At 33.0% G+C, this 23,483-nt stretch overlaps 1 protein-coding gene across 5 annotated transcripts in view; it reads left to right on the top strand.

Annotated features, from left to right (window-relative positions):
- Positions 1-23,483, top strand: part of LOC134530910 (PAX-interacting protein 1-like) — a 146,674-nt gene that overhangs the window by 78,077 nt on the left and 45,114 nt on the right. For 3 of the 5 annotated variants that reach the window (XM_063366212.1, XM_063366213.1, XM_063366216.1), the window contains exons 15-16: positions 21,523-21,666; positions 22,342-22,594. In XM_063366212.1, the coding sequence (XP_063222282.1) occupies positions 21,523-21,666; positions 22,342-22,594 (397 nt within the window). The remainder of the gene's footprint in view (positions 1-21,522; positions 21,667-22,341; positions 22,595-23,483) is intronic. The other 2 variants (XM_063366214.1, XM_063366217.1) reach the window with 1 other exon arrangement.

Genomic DNA, 23,483 nt, shown 5'->3' with positions numbered 1-23,483 from the left:
GAGAAAGGTGAGTTCATCGACATGGTACGGCAACAACAATTATCTGCGGCTGGTAACTATGTTGCCTGCTGTAGAGAAAACTCTCTCACTTGCCACATTATTAAGCATGTTTGACTTTCAAGTATAAAACAATTAATAAAAATATCACAGCATAAGGAAGTGGTACAAAAAAAATATAACAAATTTACCATTTTTATCGCTTAACATCGCACATTTTATTCTAAAATCAAGTTTATAATTAGGGTTGAGACCGAGGGTTCACTCTTAGCTGAGTTTTGAAATAAACAAACACCGTCGTATCACTGCGCCGCGTCAGCAAGTGATAGGCTGAATTCATCTTGCGCGCCAAGCACTACTAGTTACAACACACACACTTCAGTACAGTGGGTGCTAATAAAATAACGGAGAAGTAATATAACAGGAAGCTCCGTAGCACTTTGTTCAGCGTAGGTGGTTCATTTGCGAAGAAAAAAACTGTGCACTTTACGCCTATTAGCAGTCTTCACAAAATCATCACAAATTTTGATAACAGGATATTCAAGTTTCCTTTTCTTCCCGGGAGTTGTTAATGTCCCAGTGTCCTGTAATACTTTCCTTGCATGAAGCACACTGCTCTTCAAAACACTCATAAATTCCGCAGTTAAACTCGCGATATCGTTCACACGACAATCCGGATATTTGTCTGAAAATGTTTTAAAAACATTCAACACAATAGTTTTCGGTGCACTTTTCAAAGGCTTTCCCGTTCTGCAGTGGCGTAACAAGCGGGTGGCAGGGATGGCCCCCACCAGGGGCACCGGAACAAAAAGGGGTGCCACCGTGACGGTTTCGAATTACTGAAACCCCCTCCCCCCCTTTCTTTTAATCCAAAAGGGGGCGCCATTTTCTATTCTGGCCAGTGGCGCCAGTCACCTTAGCTACGTCACTGCCGTTCTGTGCTTTACAAAACTCGGTCCGGCGTCAGCCATAACAAACCGTGTGCGCGTGAATCCAAAATACAACTGTTGCGCCGGGCATCAACTGTACACTATACACGGCGTCTGCTAACATAATTGTAAGTAAATACTTGATGACACATTAAACTGTATTAGATATTAATTGTGAAATGCTATAATGCTATATAACAATTGTTATAAAAAAAGGCAGTGTAAAAATACTTACAAATGGTACGTAATCAAGGGACTATTTCTTGCACACGAATAATGTGCGTGGCGGCCGGCAGCCAATGAAAATGTTTGTTTACAAGAGGCTTTGTTTATTCCAAAACTCAGGTAAGAGTGAATGGAGAATACTATTATGCAAAAAAAAAAAGTAATGTAATCCATAAAAACAAAACCTATTCATGGAAAGTACGTTTATTTAAAAAGTAGACTTTGTGAACGCACGCCAAATAATTTAAATTAATGAGTGATGCAATAAAACAATTTTATTCAACGTAAAAAAAAATAAACCCGTAACAAGAACGTGATTTGTAACTATATGCATAACGATCGGGCGGGTTAACTCGGTTCCTGACAGAGCGCGTGCGTGCATGCAATCTGCGAGCTATCGATATCAGTTTTCGACTACGTGCGCGCGCTCTATACAGGAATACAGGAATCAACACAACCAAACTGGCGCTGCTTACGTTTTTATAAGCGGTATAAAGTGACTCCCGAGATGTTAAAGATGAAGTGAAGTTTATAAGTTTTAAAAACGTCTTTAAAACACGATTTACACATCAGATTACTTTGTAATAGGATTAAATAAGTTAGTAAGCAGTTTTATCAGAACGACCGGCGTAAACTGCGTAAGCAATAGACGTGTTGTAAACAACGGGAATTTATTGCATTACATCAAATGAGGTTAAAACGGGACAGAAATAAAATGGTTAAAATAACGTGAAAACGTAAATAACTGTAACGTAAATAAGGGGTTTCGCTGTATAATTTTTTGTAAGTGGAAGATGTATTCGTCCATTTACATTTCTTTTAAAAATGGGGGAGGGGGATGTCTTATATTAGTGTATCCGGGCCAGATTTTGCAAGTTGAATTATTGTAAAATGAATTCGATTCAAATTGACGAATCGAATATCAAAAAATTCGAACTCGAATTCGGAAATTTTGAATATTCGCAGAACCCTAGTATCTATAAAATTATATGGAAATATCTTTTAATCATCATTCTTTCACATTAAATTACCAATTAGGAATGTCTTTTGTTGGACTTCATTTAAATGTATTTCAGTCAAATCTGTAATTCCTAAGTTAATAAACACTTATTTGTTTGTACTTACAGCCCAATTTTGTAGTAACGAGCATTATTTAAACAAAGTTTTTTTACTAAAAGTGTCATTACCACAAAATTCCATTAATTTTATTGTTGAAAAGATTTTTCTCTCTTTTCAATTCAGTTAATAAATATAATATTGTCATATTATATTTTAAAAAAACAAAACAAGAGTTTTATGTACTATAGTGAGTATTATTTTTTAAATATATATATTTTCAATAAACTACAGTGATTTAAGATTTAATGTCCAACTGCAGCACTTTACATATTTATTTGGGTGGACTCAGGTACTTAAATTTCTATATATGTAGTTTGTTAATAGTAATAATTTTAAATAAATAATAACTATTATAATTTGCAACTACATTCATTAATAAATAACAAAACCATTTTTTGTATCCAAGTATATAAATCAGAACAATTTTGTCACGCATTATAGTAAAGAGTATCAAATCGGAATTTAATTCATTGAGTCAGATTTCAAATACGAGAATCAATACTGTAGTCATTAACAGTATATTTTTGGAACAGACCCAACACTAGACTATTAAGTAAATGAACAACAGTAATGGTTTATTTTGTTGTTTCTACCTTATCATGACGTGTGTTTTGGCATTGTGTTTTAAGGAAAGCTCTTAATAATATTTGGCAAAGAAAATCTGAATATTCAGTAGATAGGTATCTCGGGAATAAAATCATACCATAAAATAGTACATGAGGCCAATTAGCCCTATGCGAAGCTTTGATTAAGTGAATCAAATCAAAGCTCTTTTTAATATTCTGCTTGACTTTGTCAGGGAATATGCTTTTTTTTTTTGAAGCTTTGAATTTGATGCAAATCTTTGCATCTGATGTTTAGCTTCGCATTTGTGACGAAGCTTAGGTCTGCTCATATCAATGCACAAAAAATTAATTTTATGTGTGTTTATTATATCATTTCTATTGAATGGTGTTAAATATGGGGCCAAAATGGTTTTATAATAAGAACAAACATTACAACTGTTAAATTATTATTAATATTATTATTACTTCATTTCAGTATTTTATAGAAATGATTGTAATACAACCATGCTAAGAAAAATATATCCACAATTCAATTTGACTTTGCAAATATTTTAAACATTAAATTTAATATTCGCTTCGCACAGAAAACTAGTATTCGCTCAGGCTTAGGCTAATAAGTATAAATGTTGATTGTGCCATACAAATTAAGTGTGTGTGCGACAATGCATTTGGCATAGTCCATATCAATTCAGCCAGGGGATTACCATCTAAATCTGGGATATTTTTGAATTTAATATATGTTAAAATTCAGGTAAAAGTAAGAAACTTGTATTTTTTTTAGTATTGTTCAAAAAATTCTTGACTCAAGATACAGACCCAGGGAACCTTTTCCCCCACAAGATTTTTGACATATTTTTTTAAACACTTTACCTCTGGAATGGTGTAAGATATTTTGTTGCAGATTTTTGAAAGGTAATATTTTTCTGATTAAAACAATACCTATCCTCCATTTGTAATCATCAGCTGTTAAAAATCTATTTGTTTGAACAAGCATCCCTAAGAGCTGACGAGATGGTTAAGGTTTTGGGGAAGCATGAAGTTTGGAGCAGCACTCCCTCTGCCTTGCTTGACATGCACCACAGGGCAGCGGGGCAGCTGTGCTACTAGCCATTCCAAAACTACTAGACTTCTGCCATTCACCAGTTGTATTCCATTGCGGTCGGGAGAGTTTAACATCATGTGTTCAAGCAAATCTTAAGTCATTATTGTCTTATGGGTAAGCCTCACAAAGTATGTACAAGGCTTGAAATTTATCACATCATTAACTATTCTTACAATGTAAGTTTCTATATAGTGAAAAATGTGCGTGAATGTGCTGAAAGACAAAAGTAAGGGATAGGTGCCTGGAACCTGTCAACCTACATTTTTACAGTTAAAAGGGAGAAGCTGATTTTTGACTACTACGCTTTCAAGTTATGCAGAAGAAAAACAGAAGACTTTAACAAATTATTAAAGTTGGCTGGCAGCTGTAAGTGTAGATAAAAGGGTTAAAAAAAACCAGCTTAAGCTGCCATCATCCTTATCCTCCTTTCCCTTCAATGTCACCACCAAACTTTATTCAGGGCTTGGTCGGCATGCAACAGCAGCATACCTAAGTACTGCTGATTGTACAAACTCCATGCAACAGCGTCATAAGTATTGTCACGTAATTCGACCCATCACGTAAGCTCTTCACATTGGCATAAAATGACCAGTATACAACTGGAAAATACTGTAAGAAATATAACTTTAAAAAAAAAATTCAAGGAACCATTATTATTTCATTATTTCGGAGTGATTTTCACAGAGAATTTTGCTACACAATTACGCAACTCAGGCCTGTCTTACACCATTTTAGCAGTCTCACTAGCAGACGTGCAGTCTGTAGTTGAGACACAACAGAACCATGGAAACACACATAACACACAGTCACTTATTACAGTAGAACCCTGTTATAATTTTCCTGCATATAATGTTTTCCTGCTTATAATGTCATATGTTTAAAGTCCCAATATTTCCCCCATAAGGACAATGTATTTATTTCCTGCATATAACGTTCATAAATAGTGTAATTTCCTGCTTATAATGTTTGCTTTCTAACATTCAATAAATGGGGAAAAATTGTTTTAAAACCAAATTATTCCAACACTTACGATAAAAAGTTTCCTTTATGTATGTTTATGTTTAGAATCACTGCCATACAATACATGAAGTTTGTTAAAATACAATTTTATGCAATATACTGAAGGTACACCATGTTCATAGTTACGTGTCAGTTGGCACCCTTAGTCAACTCTTCTCTTCCTTGCCATTCCAGTGGGTATTCACTATTCAGATGCACGTACATAGTCCTACGATATTTAAGTTGCCAACCATTGAGCGAGGGCATAACTAAAAGTGTTTTCTATTGCCTACAAATAATTTTTTTTTTTCATTTATACATAGGAATCCCAAAATTAAACATTTTCAGGTGGCAAAGGAGTAGACGTTCTCACTCTTAATGTTGTCATCATGAATTGTGAGATAATTTTACATAAAAATAGGCATTGTATCTTTAAAGACAAACAAAATTTAACCAGGGAACAAGACGAAGTTGAAATATTGTTGGCTTGTTTCAGAAAGTTCATGTATCAAGTATACTATCTTTGGTTTACATAGTTTGGTGAGTCCATTGGTACAAAGCTCGAACATTGTTAAGTGCTAAATTGAGATTTCCTGCTTATAATGTTTTTTTCTTGTGCTCCCTTGAAAAACATTATAACAGGGTTATACTACAAACAGACATATGTACACACACTTGCAGATGCCTACTCTAATAGTGTACACTACATACACTTCACATTTTTTACATGTGAAGCATTCAGTTTATCTGTGGGTTGTGAAAAAGCTTATATTTTCCCGAACATTTATTGAAATATATGTTCAGCTATGAGCAGAGGAACTTGTAATTTGTAACTGAGCGAGATCTGGGCTGATTTATTCTGTAAATTATGGATTTCACAAATGTTTCTCACTTCATATAGTCATAGTGGCCCCCAAAAAATACATACTTGTTTGGAGCAGTAAAGTTTTTAATTGGGAAATGATGAAGCAAGTTTTTTCCTGCTGGAGTCAAGATCAAGAAAACTGTGTTAATATTTGTTCTCTTAACATGCTGTGGTTAAATGAATGCTCTCAAACAATAATTTGTACACTAAGCAAAATGCTGATAATGTTTACATAATGGATCACAATGTAAAAGAATGTTGACTATGATGGTTTCATTATGTTTCTCTGCTTCGCCCGCGAACCATCTGGGCAGTACCAGTGTTTGCAGAGTAACGTAGGTGCGTGGCATCAAGAACCAGGATGTGTTGCCTGACGTGTGAGCCGCACGAGGCGACTGCATCTCCTAGGTGTGTGTGCGCGTGTGGTTTGTAGGTGGCTAGCATTGATGCGATCACTCCGCAGCAAGAATTGGTGCAGCAACAACAGCAACAACAGCCCTTCGTGGTGAACCCGAAGACTAAAACAGCTCTGGCCAACATGCTGAGCAATCGACTTCAAGCGGGAGTTCATCTGTCGCCACAGGTGCCGCCCATCTTGCAGTCTCCGCACACTATGCTAACATTAACATGCGTGACACTAACTGTAACGTTTGATAGCTGTTTTGTTGTGGTAGCATCGTTTGTTACTTGACGTGCTGTGCTGTTTGTCAAGTTTGTTTATTCTGTAATGAAGTAGTAGTTGCTTGGACAGTTTGCACCATCTGGTGAATGAGTCTTTAGACAAGCTTTACTGTATTCTTGTTCATTTGGTAGTGTTTCTCTCTTTCTGAAAGGTTATTTAAAAAAATATATATATTTTGCATTTCTAGAAATTTCTATTCTACACTTAGTAGTTTGTAATGACAGGGTTTAACAGAGTATACCCTATTTACTGAAATTTAAAATGGCATTAATTTTAATGTACTCTCCTCTTTGGGTCCTTAGTTCCTCTAAACAAAAATTGTGTATTACATGAAGATGCACTTAATAGGATAGGAAAGTTCACAGTGTGCATGAATGACGAGAATACATGTTTGCCTAAATGCTATGATTTTTACCAAAACTGTGGAAATTAAAAGTGTGGGTCGTATTATAATCGCAAACTTGTGTCTTGTTAATAAGGAACAGCTTATTTGAAAAACTACAGGCTCTGTCTCTTACATGTGTCACTTAAGCCACTTTAGACTGCTGTTAATTATGCTTCCTGAACCTCCACTTAGTTGAAAAACTATGCGCTCTGCCTGTAAACTGCCTCACTTATACCACTTTAGTCTGGGGCTTCCTTAACCTCTGCACAGGCGTGATGAGAGATGCAAGATGGAGAGGGTGCAAATGGAGTTTGTCACTAGGTTCTCTCTGCTGTAGCTTCTGGGGAAGACATCCCCTTCCCCTCCTCTTTCACCTCCCAGACGACCACTGACCACTGTCTATCACCACATTATTTGCTTTATGAACAGCTGCCCTTGGTGTTTCAAAGACTGTGTAAATCACTCTACTGACGAAAGTGGCACCAGAAAGGGTCTAGTAAATATGGATTGAATTTAATTGGTAAAATAATTTTTAGTGATGTGTATTTTAATTGCCATTTTCAGTCTATTTTTCTCGTAAGCTTATCATCAAAAAGTTTGGGGTCACAATATATTCAGAGTCGCATTATTTTCTGGTACATATGTAAAAACAATAATAGAATCTGAAATACTTGACAGAATTTAATGGGGTTGGTTTTGCCAGCTATATATTTACAAAGACTTAAACGTACAGAAATAGCCACAAAAATTTTTTCATAAAATAAGGGCTTGAAACAAACAAAAAATATGAAAAAAAAAAAAAAAAGTGGCTGTAAAATAATTAAAATAACATTAGAAAAGCCTCTATAATAACCAAATCTTAGTACAAAATTGTATTTTAATGAATTTATTTGACAATTGCATAAGTAAAAAAAAAAGCTTAAAATTGAAAAATATTTAGTTTCTAAGATTTTCTTATTTTACTTCATTTTAATAAGTTTACAGCCAAATTTATTTAATTTTTCCTTTTTTTTTGTTTCAAGCTGTTATTTTATATATAAAAAAAGGATGCATTTTTTTTTTTTTTAACTTTACAATGTATTAACTATATCTGTACATTCAGATCTCTATAATGAAAATACCGGTATCTAGCTGACAAAACCAACCCATCAAATTCTGTTAAGTCATTCAGATTATATTATTGTTTTTATATTCTCGTCATTCATGCACGATGCAAACTTTCCTATCCTCTAAAATTTAAAAGTCACAACAAAGGTACACCTTAGAACTGAGTAAATTTGGCAAATGGACATCAGCAATTGTTATTCAGAGTACAAAAAGTCACAAATAATATACAATTTAAAATATAGTGAATTCGGTATCTTCATTAAAAGTTTTTGTTTTATATGGACTCTAAATAGATATACTGTTGTTATAACTAATGATTGCTGTGTTATAAAAAAAAACCAATTGTGTAAATTATCATTTTTGTTTAATCACTTTTGTGGTGAGTATTTTTTTGGTTTTGTAAGTTTTAATGTCACCTATGTATGATAAGTGCAACTTAATTAACTTGTGTGTAGCACAAAATAATGTTCATGACTTTGTTTTTTGACAGTTGCATGTGTAGTGGTAGTCTAATAGTGTGTTAATAAATAAAAACTACCTTTTTGTTACTTCTTGAAGGGAAGTTAAGAATTAGTTAAAAGTATTTGTGAATGCTGTGTATAACTATGTAGTATTTACTAATGATCCTGCTTTTTTTAAAAAATGGGTTTATAAAATCATAACTTAGTGAAAATTTTAGTTCTAAACTAGCATGAGTATTGCATGTAGTTGTGTATGATGGATTGTAGCAACTCAGTTAAAATAGTGAATTTATCAAATTGGTTTTCTTGTATTTTAAAGTACTTGTTAAATAATTGTTATATTTTAGATCTATTCATATGGTCAAAACACCTTGCTGTAACTAATGTAGAGTGAAGGGGTTAAGAGGAATGCATGACTAAATAGAGGCAAACAGTGTTATGAAGCACTAGAAGAGAATATAGGTGGGGAAGAAGACAGAGTGGCTTAAACAAAACGAAAGATTTTGTGTTCTTATAGCCACTTCACTTTGTGGTAATATTGGAAGTATTTTTGAGAGGTCTTGCAGAAGGAAGTGTTAAGAGAGTAGTATCTGTGGTGACATTGTGATGTGAAGAGGAAGGAAGTATAGAAGAGAAGAAGTACCAAAGCAGATGCAAGAGAAGATAATTGGGACAAAAATATGATGACTCTAATACAAGACTGTTAGAGTGAAATGGAGGAGGAAGCAAGAATGAAGTTTAGAGTTGCAGAAATGCAGGAGGATGTATTTTATTGATATAGAGCAAAAAAAAAAAAAAAAAAAAGGATAAGGAAGGGTTCTATGTTGATGACAGGACCTCCGGACGGTTGGTTCACAGCCACTAATATCTCGACATTTTAAAGTGTGCCATGCCGAGGTTGGTAATTGAATGTTGAGTAATGAATTGCCACAGACATGTTTATGATATGCATATGGGTCATACTTAGCATGAATAATGCATCATACAGCACAAACAAGGGTACTAAATTATAAAGTAAAGAGAGAATGGTTGAATATGGCTGGAATGATGAAATTCTGAGATGTATAGTAGGACTAGGAATGATGCTGTTTGATATAAAGACTTAAACTCTTTCAAGATTTGCTGAAAATAAGTTTTTGATTGAAGTTGCATTTTCATGTGATGACAATGTTGTAAAAGAAGATTGATGAAGAGGAGTCTGAAAGTGGAAAATGGGTATAGGAGACTTATTAGGCGTTTGAATGAAAAGACTTGTGGGAAAATGTAAGGGAGAGAAGATTTGAGTAGACAAAGAGATTAAAGATAAATAATAGACGGATGAGAGCAGGCATTGTTCTGATATAGACTAGACTAAGGATTGTAAACATTAAAAATAAAGATACTACTGTGTGTGGATTCATGGATGGGACATATATGCCCCAAATAATCCTTGGTATCGGAAAGTGGTTTTGAAAGTGGTGTATTGTATATAATAGTCTACAGTCGAGAGGAAATAGAAAAGTTGTCAAATGACCTGAGCATAATAATATTGAAAAGTAAGGTTTTTAAAAAATTACTTTTTGGTTTTTGCTGTATTATGTTTCTCTATTAAGTAGGCTTTCAACCCAATTTCCGGGGCATATCAACACATGAATACAGAACAATAACAAACCTATACACATTTTCAAGTGCATGTTTTCCAAGATGTATCACAATCTACTGTTACATTTCTGGCAATCACTGTTCGCAATGGTGATTGCGATAAAGGAATGGTTAGGAACCAGATTCTAGAGAGATCTTTCATTGTGCTTTCACAGGGCACCATTTATTGCAGCATTGTGAATTGAGCTGTATGAACCTGGATAAGGTTTCCTTTTTTTTTTTTTTTTTTAAAATATGCCTGTAAAACACAATAAATAAAATTAAATATTGTATGGGGAAGTGTACATACAAAAGTAATACTTATTGTTAATGTAGTTCTTGCTCTGACTTACATCTTCCGTCTTGGGTCATTGGTAAAATGTAAAATGAACTAAACCAGAATAGAGTAAATCAGTCTAGTTAAATCAGTCTGCTGATATAACATATTTTAAAATTCCAAATATAGAATTAAAAATTGTCTGTAAAAGTACAGTCAGTATTATGGAAACCATTGAAAGTTGTGTAGGAAGATTTTTGTGTGACATACATTCATTGCTTTTACATTTTATTGCCTCATTAAAGCTTGGTCTTAGCCAAAATAAACATTTAAACAGTACTGATAACACATATTTTAGGATGTTCAATAATGTGTTTCAGACAATTGTGGAGGGTTTGTTGTAAGTTCTGTCTTTGAAACAGCCAAAATTTTTGTTGGCTAGGTAATAATTGTTCTGTACAATACACAGAAGTAAATTTTTGGTCCATCCTTTATATTATTTTTTAAGATCACATCTAAAGAGAGTACAGTTTTAGCATGAAAAAAATAGACGTGTGATTTGTTGTAATGATGTCTGCTAACATTTTTACACGTGAGTCTAACCAAAGTAGTGAGTTGTTTGTCCTGTAAATTTGTTTGGTTCTATAATTTCGGAAGGGCACTAGCTTAGTAAATGTATATGCATAAGTTGTATATTGTGCAGAGTTGTTTGCACAGAAAGTCCTTTTAACATTGGATACAAAGTGTTATAATATGGCACTTAGCTTAGCATGGCTGAATTATAGAAGAGGATTTGCAACACACTAACATTACATATGAAATATTTGCAGAAGAATTATAGTTTGGTAAAATTACTGAAGAATAATTAAATATATTTTAATTTCAAGACACAATTGTTTTAAAGCTTATAAAGCATACAATTAATTATTACAAATGCTTAAATTACAATTTTTTCAAGTCACACACACACACATCAGATTTTAAATATACAGAAACAGTGATTTTATACAGTGATCTACCTTTCCTTTCAGTTCATAGCCAGTGAATTTTTAAATCACAATATAACTCACTACTTACAGGTACTAGAATTATATTACCAAAGTATGTTTGACTTTGGTTTAAGATTCACATACAACCAATTTTTACAGCTCATTATAATTTTTGTTGGCCAATGCTAGAACGATTTTTTAACCGGCAAGTTCAAAGAGGTCATGTACTCAACATACAATAAATAGCAAGTCATATTCAATGTTTATGGCAGGGTTCAAAATTTTGATATTTCCAACTTATAATAGATTGATAAATAAAATGGCACCAAAATAAAATTTTGTAAAATTTTAAACACATTTATTTATTTGGTTTGGTTCTGTGTGCCATCCAAAAGCTGGAAACCATTTACAGAATGACACAAAATTTTAAGAAATAAGACATACATTAACAATCAAACACACAGTTATACAAAAAAAACTGTTAATACAAACAAACATATAATTAAATATATACATAAAGTGACAACACATGTGACAACACAACACAGACAGACACATAAATGTGAGACAAGTTCATAAAAGCAAATTGTTTTACAGTTTTTTTCCTTTGAAATTATGACAATTTAAAAAATAATGTTCAGCAAAATCAAACTAAAATCATTATTATTATAATGGTTTTAAAAGTCTTCATATTTAGTATTTTTAAGATTATTTTTTACAGCTTTCCCAATATTAAGACAAAAACAAACATATATATTTTTTTTAAATTGTAATGACAAAAACAAAAATAAGTAATATATTATAATAGTTTAAAAACATCTTTGCATTAAATTTTCTTTCTGGTGAAAGGTTCTAGTTTGTGACAGTATTATAGTTTTAACACGCCTATTTATTAAGCTATTCTGTTGACTTATATGGAAAGTGTCATTTGTTCTATTATTTTTATATGGGATTCTTAAACTAATCTGCAATATTAAAACAGAGCAATCAAAAAATGATAATAAAACAGTTCATGAAAAATAGTGCTTCAGTAGCAGAATGAAAAGCTAATTTATTTTAGAATTATATAATATATTTACATATATAATGTATAAACATATATACATATATATAGCTAAATGTTTTTTTCTAGATATTTAAATAACATGGGCTAAGTCGCTAGGACAAATTACATTTTCTGGGGATTTTCCATATTAAAAATAAACAAAAATACTGCCACTACTTAAAAAGCTAGTATTTGATGTTGAAGGAAACAGAAGTAGCCGGAAATTGTTCTGTTAAATAAAAAAAATCTATTGTACATGTCATCAGTACAATATTTAATTCATATTATGGTGGTTTGTATGCATAAAACGTTTCATTAATAAGATATACATATAAAAGTATTATTATCTGCCCTGGTGTTTTTGTCGTCATTTACATATTTGATGGTACTAGACTCAATACCTATTCTGACTAATCTATTTCATACCTTAATCATATTACGGATATAACAGTAAAACACTGCTATAATTGATAAAGTCCAAGAATTCTTTATTGTATTTCCAGAACAAACTTTGGACTGATTCAGTTTTGGGGTACACTATAGTTTGATGTGTCCTTTAACACAGACTAGTATTATTTTATTGAAAATTTATGTTAAAGTTAATAGTAGGATACACAGTGACCAAATACCATGAAATTTCAAGATAAAGAGCAAGTTTTGAAAGCGCACACATAAAATTTTCATGCACATGTTCAGTAACTGTTTATTTTATTGTTAATGTATTTGGATTGGAGGACATGGGTAATCATTATTTGTTTAAATCTGAATCATAATTTTTAGTATGTATTCTAAAAGTACTGGCTACCAGAATAGTTAAATTTGGAAAGTGCATGAAGTTCATGAGTGATTCCAGTTTGGCTTGAATTGTATAAACTCTGTCAATTAGTTCTTTGAACACTTTGCCGAGCCACCATAAGTCAGTCTGTCTACTGTATGTGAGGTCCATAATGCATGCAGGCTTCCTAAATTCATGTAAATTTTTTCAAAGATTTTTATTTCCAGCAATGAATATGCATGCAATTCATTTTTTATCTAATAGCATTCCATAATTTTTTTATCTATGATTGCATAAATGGTTGCTAAGGAAGCTTGTATGCTTTTAATTAGAATGGTTTGTGTGCGTGTGTTGAACTGATATGGCATTGAATTGTTTTCTTTTGATCCTGTAACTGTTGTTAAATAATTATCCAAAATTATTTGTGTATCTTCTGTTTTGTTTTACTCCAAAGTATGTATGTACTTGTCCACATGTCACTGTATTATGTTGAAACTATTTGTATACTTGCCATGAACTTAAGAACTGCAAATGTGTGTTTTCAGTACCTTAGTTTTAAGTGTGTCTTAAATTTCTTTTAAAAGTATGTATCAGATGTTTTTATTCATAAAACATTTGGTCACAGAATAATGAAATAGGGATTATTATCTACTGACTTGAATTTTTTTTTTTTTTAATCGGTGTTCATAGAACAGTAACACGTAATGGTAAGGGCTGTAGTTTTTTTTAATTGCCATATATTTGTTTTAGACTAAAAGTTACTACCATATTTACTATGGACATAGCTGCACTTACTTTACCATAATTTTTCTGGAAAAAAAAAAATGGCAAAAATGTCTGGAAAAAAATTTAAATGTTTTTATTTCTTGATATAAAATATTTTTTAATCACCAAACTTTATATTTCTTGTAACTTACACTATTCACTATTTCTTATAATGCTAATATGGTACAATTTTCTCTTTCATGTGCTTTCCTTCATCTTACTTCATTTTCCTGGTGCACGGAAAATTGTAAATAACAGGGGTTTGCAAAGACTAATTTTTTAATTCAAATTATAGTTGAAGAAGGTTTAAGTCTGTTGAATATTAAGATTTTTTGCTACTTAAAGAAAACTGAGCATTACTTTTAAAAGACATCTGATATCACATAACATCTAAAAATTCAGCGCTCTACTTTAAAAATTATTATTAAAATGTACACTTGACATTTGAAATGTAACCTGAAAAAAAACTGTACTGAAGTGAAAACCAGTAATAAAAAATTCTGAGCAAACTTATTGCATGGTCAGACTTCACCCTACATATAACAAAACCAAAAAAACACACACACACACACACACACACATGAATGTTACAATTAGTTGCTGATTTAAGAAAAGACTTGTAAAACTTTTCAAATTATATTCATTGCCAATCATAGAAAATCATAATGAATCACTGTCCGTACAGTTGTATACAGAATACAAAAGACAAGTAATTTCTTTGCATGAAAATAGATATTTACTGTCCAGTTGCACTAAGAAAAAATATTAGAAGTTGAATTTTCCAACTAGGTATTGACATTGGCATCCCATCTTTGTGGGATGATTATTCAAACACCTAGGGTCACAAAATTTCACAATCAATAAGTCTGAATGAAAAAGGTTATATGCAACCTGTCCCCGACCAGCAGATGTTAAATTGCCCTCCTTGATATTGACTTCAGTTTATTTGTTGAATCCTCGTCAGGCGCAACTGATCCATAGCTTATCAAATGGGGAACTAGTTGAATGATGTGACTACCTTCACTGAGGCTGTCGTCTAGTCCAACCGACAGCACAGTACCTTGTTGAGGCCAGCTTCACAAGGCTAGTATATATGACTGAAATTCCTTGAGTTTCGAGAGTTGAAATCCTACACAAAGATGTGGTTTATTCTGATTGACTACAGAAATACTTTAATGTGAACACACTTCTACATTGCTGCAAAGTCACATGGGAATAGCTGGGTTATCAAGAAAAAAAAATTATTAGAAACAGTTGAAAATCAATTTCACTGCGGGATTTTTTTTATGCGTTTAGAATGAGACGTTGTTTTAGTGTGCAAAAAAAAGAATGTTATCTCCAAAACAGTTTGACCAATTTAGATACGGTTTTCTGTCAAAGGTTTGTAAGTCATCTGCGATGGTTCTTAGATAGGTGTTAAAGTGTTAACTCGCCAAAGGGCGCTGTAAAAAAACATTTTTCTTCTTGCTTCTGTACATGAACTGCTGGAGGGTCTGATGATAGAGCAGAAGAACATTGTCGGAAAATATATGGAGGCACGTAGCTAGTAAACCATGTTTGAGCTCTTCAAATAAATAAAATAAATAAAAATTATACTTTAATTAAAATTGAATAAAAAAGTATCATCCAAATAATATAGGACTTTACATAATGTAAATGACTTTTACTGTTTCCCTTGCAAAGTGACTACATGAAACACATTTCTGTATAAATGCTTGTTACTGTAAATTTTCGCCCCCGCACATGTTAAGATGGTATTGGAATTCTCGTTCAATAATAGTAAACATATACAAAGTCTTGTTGCACATTTTTAAATGAACTAAAATTTTGCAGTTTTATGAGTTTGTGACTAATTTAAATTGTGTTGGGTACGTAATTAATGTGGTTTTTAATTTTTATAAATTGCTGCATCTCTACGAGACACATAATAGCTTTACTATACTTCTATATTTTAATTGAAATTGGGAACAGAGATGGCAATGGCAGCCCCAACTGATTTTCTTGGATTTGTCATTATACTAATAGTTAGGTGAATATGTGTGGTACCTGTATTTTATATTATTGCTGTGTCTATCTACGAGAAACAAATAGGCACATAAAGGTAGGAAGCACTAAGAGAAAAGTTATAATTAGTTGTTTTTATAGGTGAATTCATGACAAATCAACCTTTTTTAAAATGCTTTTTTATTTTTATCTTTAGTTACTTACTTCCTTTTAGTCTGGGGTTTTTCAAAAATTTTAATTTTGCTTTTTATACAGTACTAATACTGGAAAAAAGTGAAATACAGTAGAATAAAATTTAAAAAAGTACATCAAATCTTATGTTAACCTATCCGTTTAACTTGAAAGTTAAGATATTTTAGAATAAACAAAACGCTTTAAATGCTTATGCATGATACTAGATTAAACATGATTATCAAAACAATATAATACCTGCTCTAGCAGCCCAACATTCATTTACAAATAGTGTGTGGTGGGTAGAGCTCATGCAACCTTACACACTAAGTATGCTAGCAACGCAGAAATGCAACCTGGTGGCCAAGGCCCACAACCGGAATCCACCCGAACAAACTGAATGTGAACGGCTTGATTGGTGCTGAATTACAGAAAGTGCCGAACCATAGAATTCCAGATTAAAGTCTTTTGAAAAGCTCGACAACAAGTGATTGTGCAAATTTTAAAATGCCAAGTCAGGAATTTTACTTTGTCTTTGTTGAATGTGTAAGTATACAGCATAAAATAAATGTAAGCAGTCTTAAAATTTGGTTTGAAGAATTTTGCTGTCTCCCTCCAATTTTATGTATATGTGTATATAGCTTAAATGAACAAAGCTATCTTATCAGTTATGTGTAGAGACAAGCTTTTATGGTTTTATTTTCTGGCCAATTTCTTTCTAAAACATGATACTTGGGTGTTATTTTTTTAAATTTTTTATGAAGTATGTTTATAAAAACATGATAGCATATTAGATATTACTTAACAAATATGGTACATAAACGTTCCATGTTACTGTCGTCTCCAAAACAGTGTAATTTTGACTGAAATTTTATGCTTATTTTTAATATAATGATGTGTAATAAGCATGTATAACTTTTTAGAACAAAGGAAATAAATCTGTTAAATATTTCTGTGTTTGAAAATTGCTCTAAGGTCAGAAACTTTTCCATTCTTTATTTATTAAGTTGTGGTACAAACATCGTGCTAAATAAATTACTTTCATTGAATTTAATATTTTAAAGATTAGGTATTTGTCAATATAGTTAAGTTTTGGTTGAAAATCCTGATTAGTTTCATGATTTTATTGTACTTCAGTACTTTGTGATATATTAACTTAAATTTTGGTGTTATAAGGTGTATTGTGTTAATAGCCCTCTTTCTTCCTTAGAATAGGCATCTGATTGGGAGGGAGAAAAAAAAATAGCACTGTCTGTAGTTGGGAAGAACAGTTTTTTTACAGCAGTAGGTAGTTAGGAATTGATTTACATCTTGTCCTATTGTCCGGTAGCAGGAAGGTAAAACTTATTCTGTAGATGATAGAATGAAAATAGGAGACATTAAAGTAAGTTTATTATGCAAGTACAATATTAAGGGTGTTTGTCACATTCCATATTATTATTTTATATTGGTTTTCCACACAGTTAAACTTGCCGACTTTTTGAGTTGCTGACGGCCCCCCCCCCCCCCTTTTCTCTCTCTCTCTCTCTCTATATATATATATATATATATATATATTTATTTATTTATTAATGCAGTTTGGTTGAGAATGAAATGGAATATAAAACTGGAACGTTTTAGGTTTAAAGTCTATTTTACTGGTTGCTCTGTGATTTGGTTTAATTTCTTTCAGTAAGAAGTATTTTATTTTTCCTGGCCTTATAAAATAATTAGAATTTTTATGAGTTCAAAAGTTTAAATAAAATTAGATAAGTTTTTCTGATGTAATTTTAAACCATGCCATGCAGTAGCCACCAGAATTGCCTTCAAACACAAACATTTTCAGTTATTTATTCCTTTTGGTTCTCCGTATCTGTACTGCACAAAAATGTTAAAAATTAAACTTTGCCAGCTAATTATGCAAAAAGTATGCAGTATATATTTTTCTTCTGTTTGTTTAATTTTTGCCATTCAAAAAGTCTAACAGTTTAACCGTCTTAAACATAAAAATAAAATATGGACCTGGAGTGTGACATACACCCTTAACTAAGCTTTATTTTTTTTTTTAAATTTAACTGAAGTGTAAGAAAATAGAAGGTAGTAGAAACTTAGAACATTCATTTCTTGATCATTTCCGAATTTGTTTAAACATTGTCAGTGGAATGTAATACTGGAGGGGGGTGGGAGTGGGCATGCTTGTGGTTGGTCATGCTGTGTTATCTACCAGAAAAACACATGAATAAATTTCATAGTTACTGAGTCCTAATGCTGTGCGTGTGTGGGGGCAATTTTGCCACATATTTTACATTAGCTTTATACAAGTTTTATTCTCTTCATTAAGGTTTGAACTAAACCAGGGGCCGGCAGACTTTCGAGTGAGATGAGCCAGTTTCTCCAATTTTTTTCCGGAGCCGGAACATGTATTTTCTCTATATCTACATGGAATTTTAAGACAATTAAAATGACGAGATAAAATCGAAATATTTTATATCTTAAAAATAAAGACTACTTAGGGAAAAATAAAAAAAATACTGTAGTGATAAAACAATTATTAACCTAAATTACTTAAATTAATTAATAATTAAAATAAAAAAAAAGTTGCTGGGCGAGAGCAGTGGCAGGCGGTGCGATGGTAGGTGCCAGCACGTACGTTGAGGACATGCCTTGTGATGGGGCCGTTTGATTTTGCTTGTATGAAAAGAGCCGCATGTGGCTTGCGAGCCGTGGTCTACCGACCCCTGATCTAAACATTAGTTTAGTTTACTGTGTAGGGTTTGCTAACATGCTTACAAATGAGTCTGAATACTGTGTTTATGTTGAATGAACATACAAAGAAAAATATATATGAAATAAAAAATAAAAATAAAAATAAATTACATAAAATTAATATTTCCCAATCTGGTTTGAAAAGTTTTGAAGAAAAACATTTCCACCGCATTGTGCGCTGTTACAGACACACATTAAGCTGTATCAGAGTGCTGACAGATCTAATATATTTTTAACAACTGGACTGGTTATCTTCCTCGTAAAATGCATTAACTGACACCACATGTGTTAGTTATGTCATGTGTTAGTTATGTCTGCAAACAAACATGATTAAATAGGTAATTTTCTGTATTCTTTGCTTAAATGATTTTTTGTAAATTTGTGAATTTTCATTTAGTCTTCGATTGGACTTCCGTTTTTGAAGCTGCATGTACTCGGAGCTATATAAATAATTTTACTGCATCTTGATTTTATTTAATTTGATACAATCACGGAATATAGTGTAACAGAATGATATACATGATAGAGAACCGCCCTGCTCTTGTCAAGTAGCAGCTACAGGCAGAAAAAAAAAACCCCCGAAATCATGTATGGCCACTTCGGGTGGCATTGCTATGACATTCCCTCGTCTGCAGCTGAGGCGTACGTTGCACCCTTCCATTCCCTCGTTCAGCCATGCATTCAATAACCACTTTTCTTAAAGCTAGCCTCAGTTGTTGGTTAGGAGGGGAGGGGAGCTGGGTGGTGGTAGAGGAAAGTTGACAAAAATAGTTTCATCTTCAAGTCAGACTGTGGAAATTTCAAGAGGACAACATGGTGTCCAAGTCACAATAGATACATTAATCTATTATTCACCAGTTTCATAAACACACTTGGGTAAGATTCTGAGATAAGATGCATAAGGACAAAAAGTAACAGATTATTTACGCTGAAACTCCAGATGTTTACACTAGATGCATTAACTGCTCAACCGAGACAACTAAACAGTTCAGCTCATCAGGAGAAAGTATTAATGTATCTTTTGCAGTGATGCAGTTTAAATTTTATTAATTTTTAAATTTAGTATGATAGACAAATGATATTAAAAACCGTGACCTCATGTTATTTATCCCTTATATTTATCTAAAAAAAAATATTTTAATGGTTCTATTTTCATTCAATATGTTTGGATACACTAACCAGGTGATCAGTAATCAAGTAAAATTTGAATAATGATAGATAAAACTTTTGATCTTATTTAGATTAATTTGTTGAGTATATTTTAAACCTAATGTCAATAGCTGTGTTTTTCAGCACAGGCTGGCTAATTTGTTGAAATAAACCTATTAAGACTTTGTTCATGTGAAATTTGTATAATTTGCAACATTCATGTTTTGTCGTCACCTGTACTTTCTGTTGCGGTCTCAGTTTTTTCATTGATTGTAGTTGTTTTGAAAATCTTAAAGTCTTAAAAATAAAGACTAATTAGGGAACAAAAACATGTAAATATAAAAATTATTGTAGTGATTAAAACAAGAAAACCTAAATTACATTAATTACTAAAATTAAAAAAAAGTTTTTATTTAGATTTTACTTTTTTTAAAGTTTTTAAACAGTTTTTTTAGACTGTAAGATAAGTGAGAATTGTTTATTAAAGTAAACCCTGTAGGAATATTATTGGTTTTGTTCCATTAAAACTGTCGGATACTTCAAATGCATTGAACTAACTTGGCCAATTTATTATTTTTTTCTTGCATTCCTTTATCAGAGCTATTGGGTAAGTTAAATTTTGAACTTTAAAAATTTAAATTAACTTTTGGGATAAGTTTAATGTATTATAAATATATTACAATAGTTGGAAGATAATCAGTTTTATTTTAAAATGAGCATTCTAAAATAATAAATATTGTATAAAAATTTTATGTTCAGTCTTACCATCCTAACAAGTACTTAATTGTGATTGAGTGCAAGTAGTTAGAAGGTCTCAGTCTAAATGTGTTGAAGGAACTGGTAGTGCTGAAAGGTAGTAGTACCAATTTGAGACCTATGTAATTATTTTTATATCAGGAATCTCAAAGTTTTAAACAAAGAGTTTTACTTTATTGCTCTGTCATTAATATAAAGTTTGACACACAGTGTGATTCTTGGTAAAACCAAGATTTTATACTTAGCCACTACAAGCAAATTAAGGTCCTCTTGTACATTGTTGACTTAGGCAAAGTTCAGTATTACTTAGTTTGATTTACATAACAAAATTTTGCTTAGAATTTATTTACCTGACTCAGTAAACCACCCTGAGTCCCTCTTCATGCATTTGTTAATGTTCCCATAGCGCACAGAAATACCACTCTGTGGTTTTTTGATGCATTTTTAATATTATGTATCATGAAAAACAAATTTGTATATTCATGTACTTATATTAAAATTAATTATGTAGATAAACGTAGTTTTCAATGTTTATGATTTGATTATTGTTTATGTTATTGATGAAACACGCCAGAACTGAAAGCAGCTGTGAATAATGGCAGCCAAAAATTGAAGTAAATTTTTTTCTTTAATAGGAAATCAGCTGTCTGCATGACTCTTTTTGAGTTTACATACCAATTAATGTACCTAAAATTATGAAAACAAATATCTCTGCTCATGAGTTGCTTCAGGATAACTCTTCTTCCTGAATTTTTGTTTTATTTCATTTGTTATTTTATTTGTTTTTAGCACCAAGAAGGATCAGCGGCAGGACAACTTCGACTGATGACGGCACAGCACAATGCTTCGCAGCACCAGCCGCCACCGTGCGTGTTGCCGACTTCGCGGCCCGTGCGACCGATTGTCAACGAGCAGCAGCAAATGTGTTTCCAGGTCAGTTTTGTTGCAGTGTTTGTGACTTGCCTTCACCAACATTCTCTGCGTTACAAACTCTCAATACTTGACTTTCGAGAGTAATTTGATATTCAATTTAAATTTAGGAAACAGGATTAGCATAAATCTTGTTTGGATCCAAATTTTTCCTAAGTGGGAAACGTGGTAGACATTGTCATCAGCGAGTATCTTTCCTCGGGTGCTCCCATCTCACTCGCTTATTCATTCCGTCAACATTCCATTCTTATTTCATGATGTAAGTCGCCGCCCAAAATCCAGTACTGCCAAAAACCAATGTGGACAGCAATGTCAAAGTTCCCGCCCTTTGTTTGGTAGTATTTTTCTAACCCGACCACTTATTTATCCCGGACAATCCTTTTCCTGTAACCAACCTGCTTGCTTCATGCTTGAATTTTTGCGCTCCACTTGAATGAGCCCAGGGTTTTTCCTGTGTCTATGCAGGTTTTTACCCAACTCATGGCATCAATTGCTGCCATGGCTGGCCGATACCCAAACAAAGCACAATGATGCATGCTATCCTTTCTGCATTCCTGAAACCCAGAATAATGATAATGTGTATAGATGTACCTAAGAGTCCTCCCTAACCTAGACCCCTCCCAAATACACAATTTTAAGATCCTGCACCACCTGTAGTTGAGTGGATGTTGTTCGCAGCAGCAGCCTCAGCAGCCGCCCCACCAGCAGTACCGCCACGTGACGGCTGCAGACAGCTCCCTGCCGGTGCCCGCCCTCGTGCCCCCAGCACCCGCCAGCGCGGTCAGGACGGTGCAGCCGCAGACGGCAGCGACGGCCGTGCGGGTGGTCGCGGCGCTCGCCAAGTCCGCCCAGAGCATGCAGAGCGCGGGCGGCGGCCAGCACCCGGGGCGTCCGCAGCAGCACTTCTACGGCCACACGCCGGGGCTTAAACGTGAGACTCCCTTCCGTCCCGGGCCGAGCTGTGAGCGTGATTCTACTTGCGGTGTGCCTGAATACATTTGGTCCTGAGCCGTGTTGAACCTCTATCGTACATTCGTTAAGAAATACAGGGGGAAAAAAAGGTGTAATGTGGTATATTTAAAAACCATGTATCATGCACCATACTTACTCTTTGAATTTTTAGTGAAATCTTTCTGCATTATTTTGGAAATACAATTTAAAGAAATATAGTATGTATTTTACAGCAAATGAGAGTATTGTATCCTAAATACCAAAAAAATATATTCAAAATTAGTACAGCGAGATTTCGTTACAACGTACTTCAGAATAACGTAGCTTTCAGTTCAACGTATGATTTTAAATTCCCGCTCATAACAACAATGTAAACAATGTAAAAATATTTCACTTTAACATTAAAAACGTATCCTACCTTTCAATACAACGACCATACTTTTCCAGTTATCAGGAAAATTTTACATAATTGTTACTGTGTTTGCGCAGGGGTTATTTAATATAAATGTACATTATGATTAATTTTTATCACTTTCAAGAATTGTTAACAAATATAAAAAGTAAACAAACACTGTCTCAACGATTCGTAGAATCATAGTATAGTACAGGGTGGCCAGCCAACCGGGAAATCGGGAAATACGGGAAATAGCCAGGATTTCTTAAAAAAACCAGGAATACCTGGAATCAACCAGGAATTTTTATTAGAACCGGGAATTTTTTTATGAAGTAACGATCGCAATAACATACGGCTGTTAAATGATCACGTTCACCACCCGTCGAAGCACGACAGCGTGCTCGTGTGCTATATTTTGTGAAAGTTAATTTGTTCATATTGCATTTAAAAACTTTTGTAGTACGTAAGAAACCGT

This window comes from Bacillus rossius, chromosome 3, assembly GCF_032445375.1.
Source record: "Bacillus rossius redtenbacheri isolate Brsri chromosome 3, Brsri_v3, whole genome shotgun sequence".
In the NCBI taxonomy this organism is placed as follows: Eukaryota; Metazoa; Arthropoda; class Insecta; order Phasmatodea; family Bacillidae; genus Bacillus; species Bacillus rossius.
Note: the sequence above shows the minus strand (reverse complement) of the source record. Positions and strands in the feature narration are given on the sequence as shown.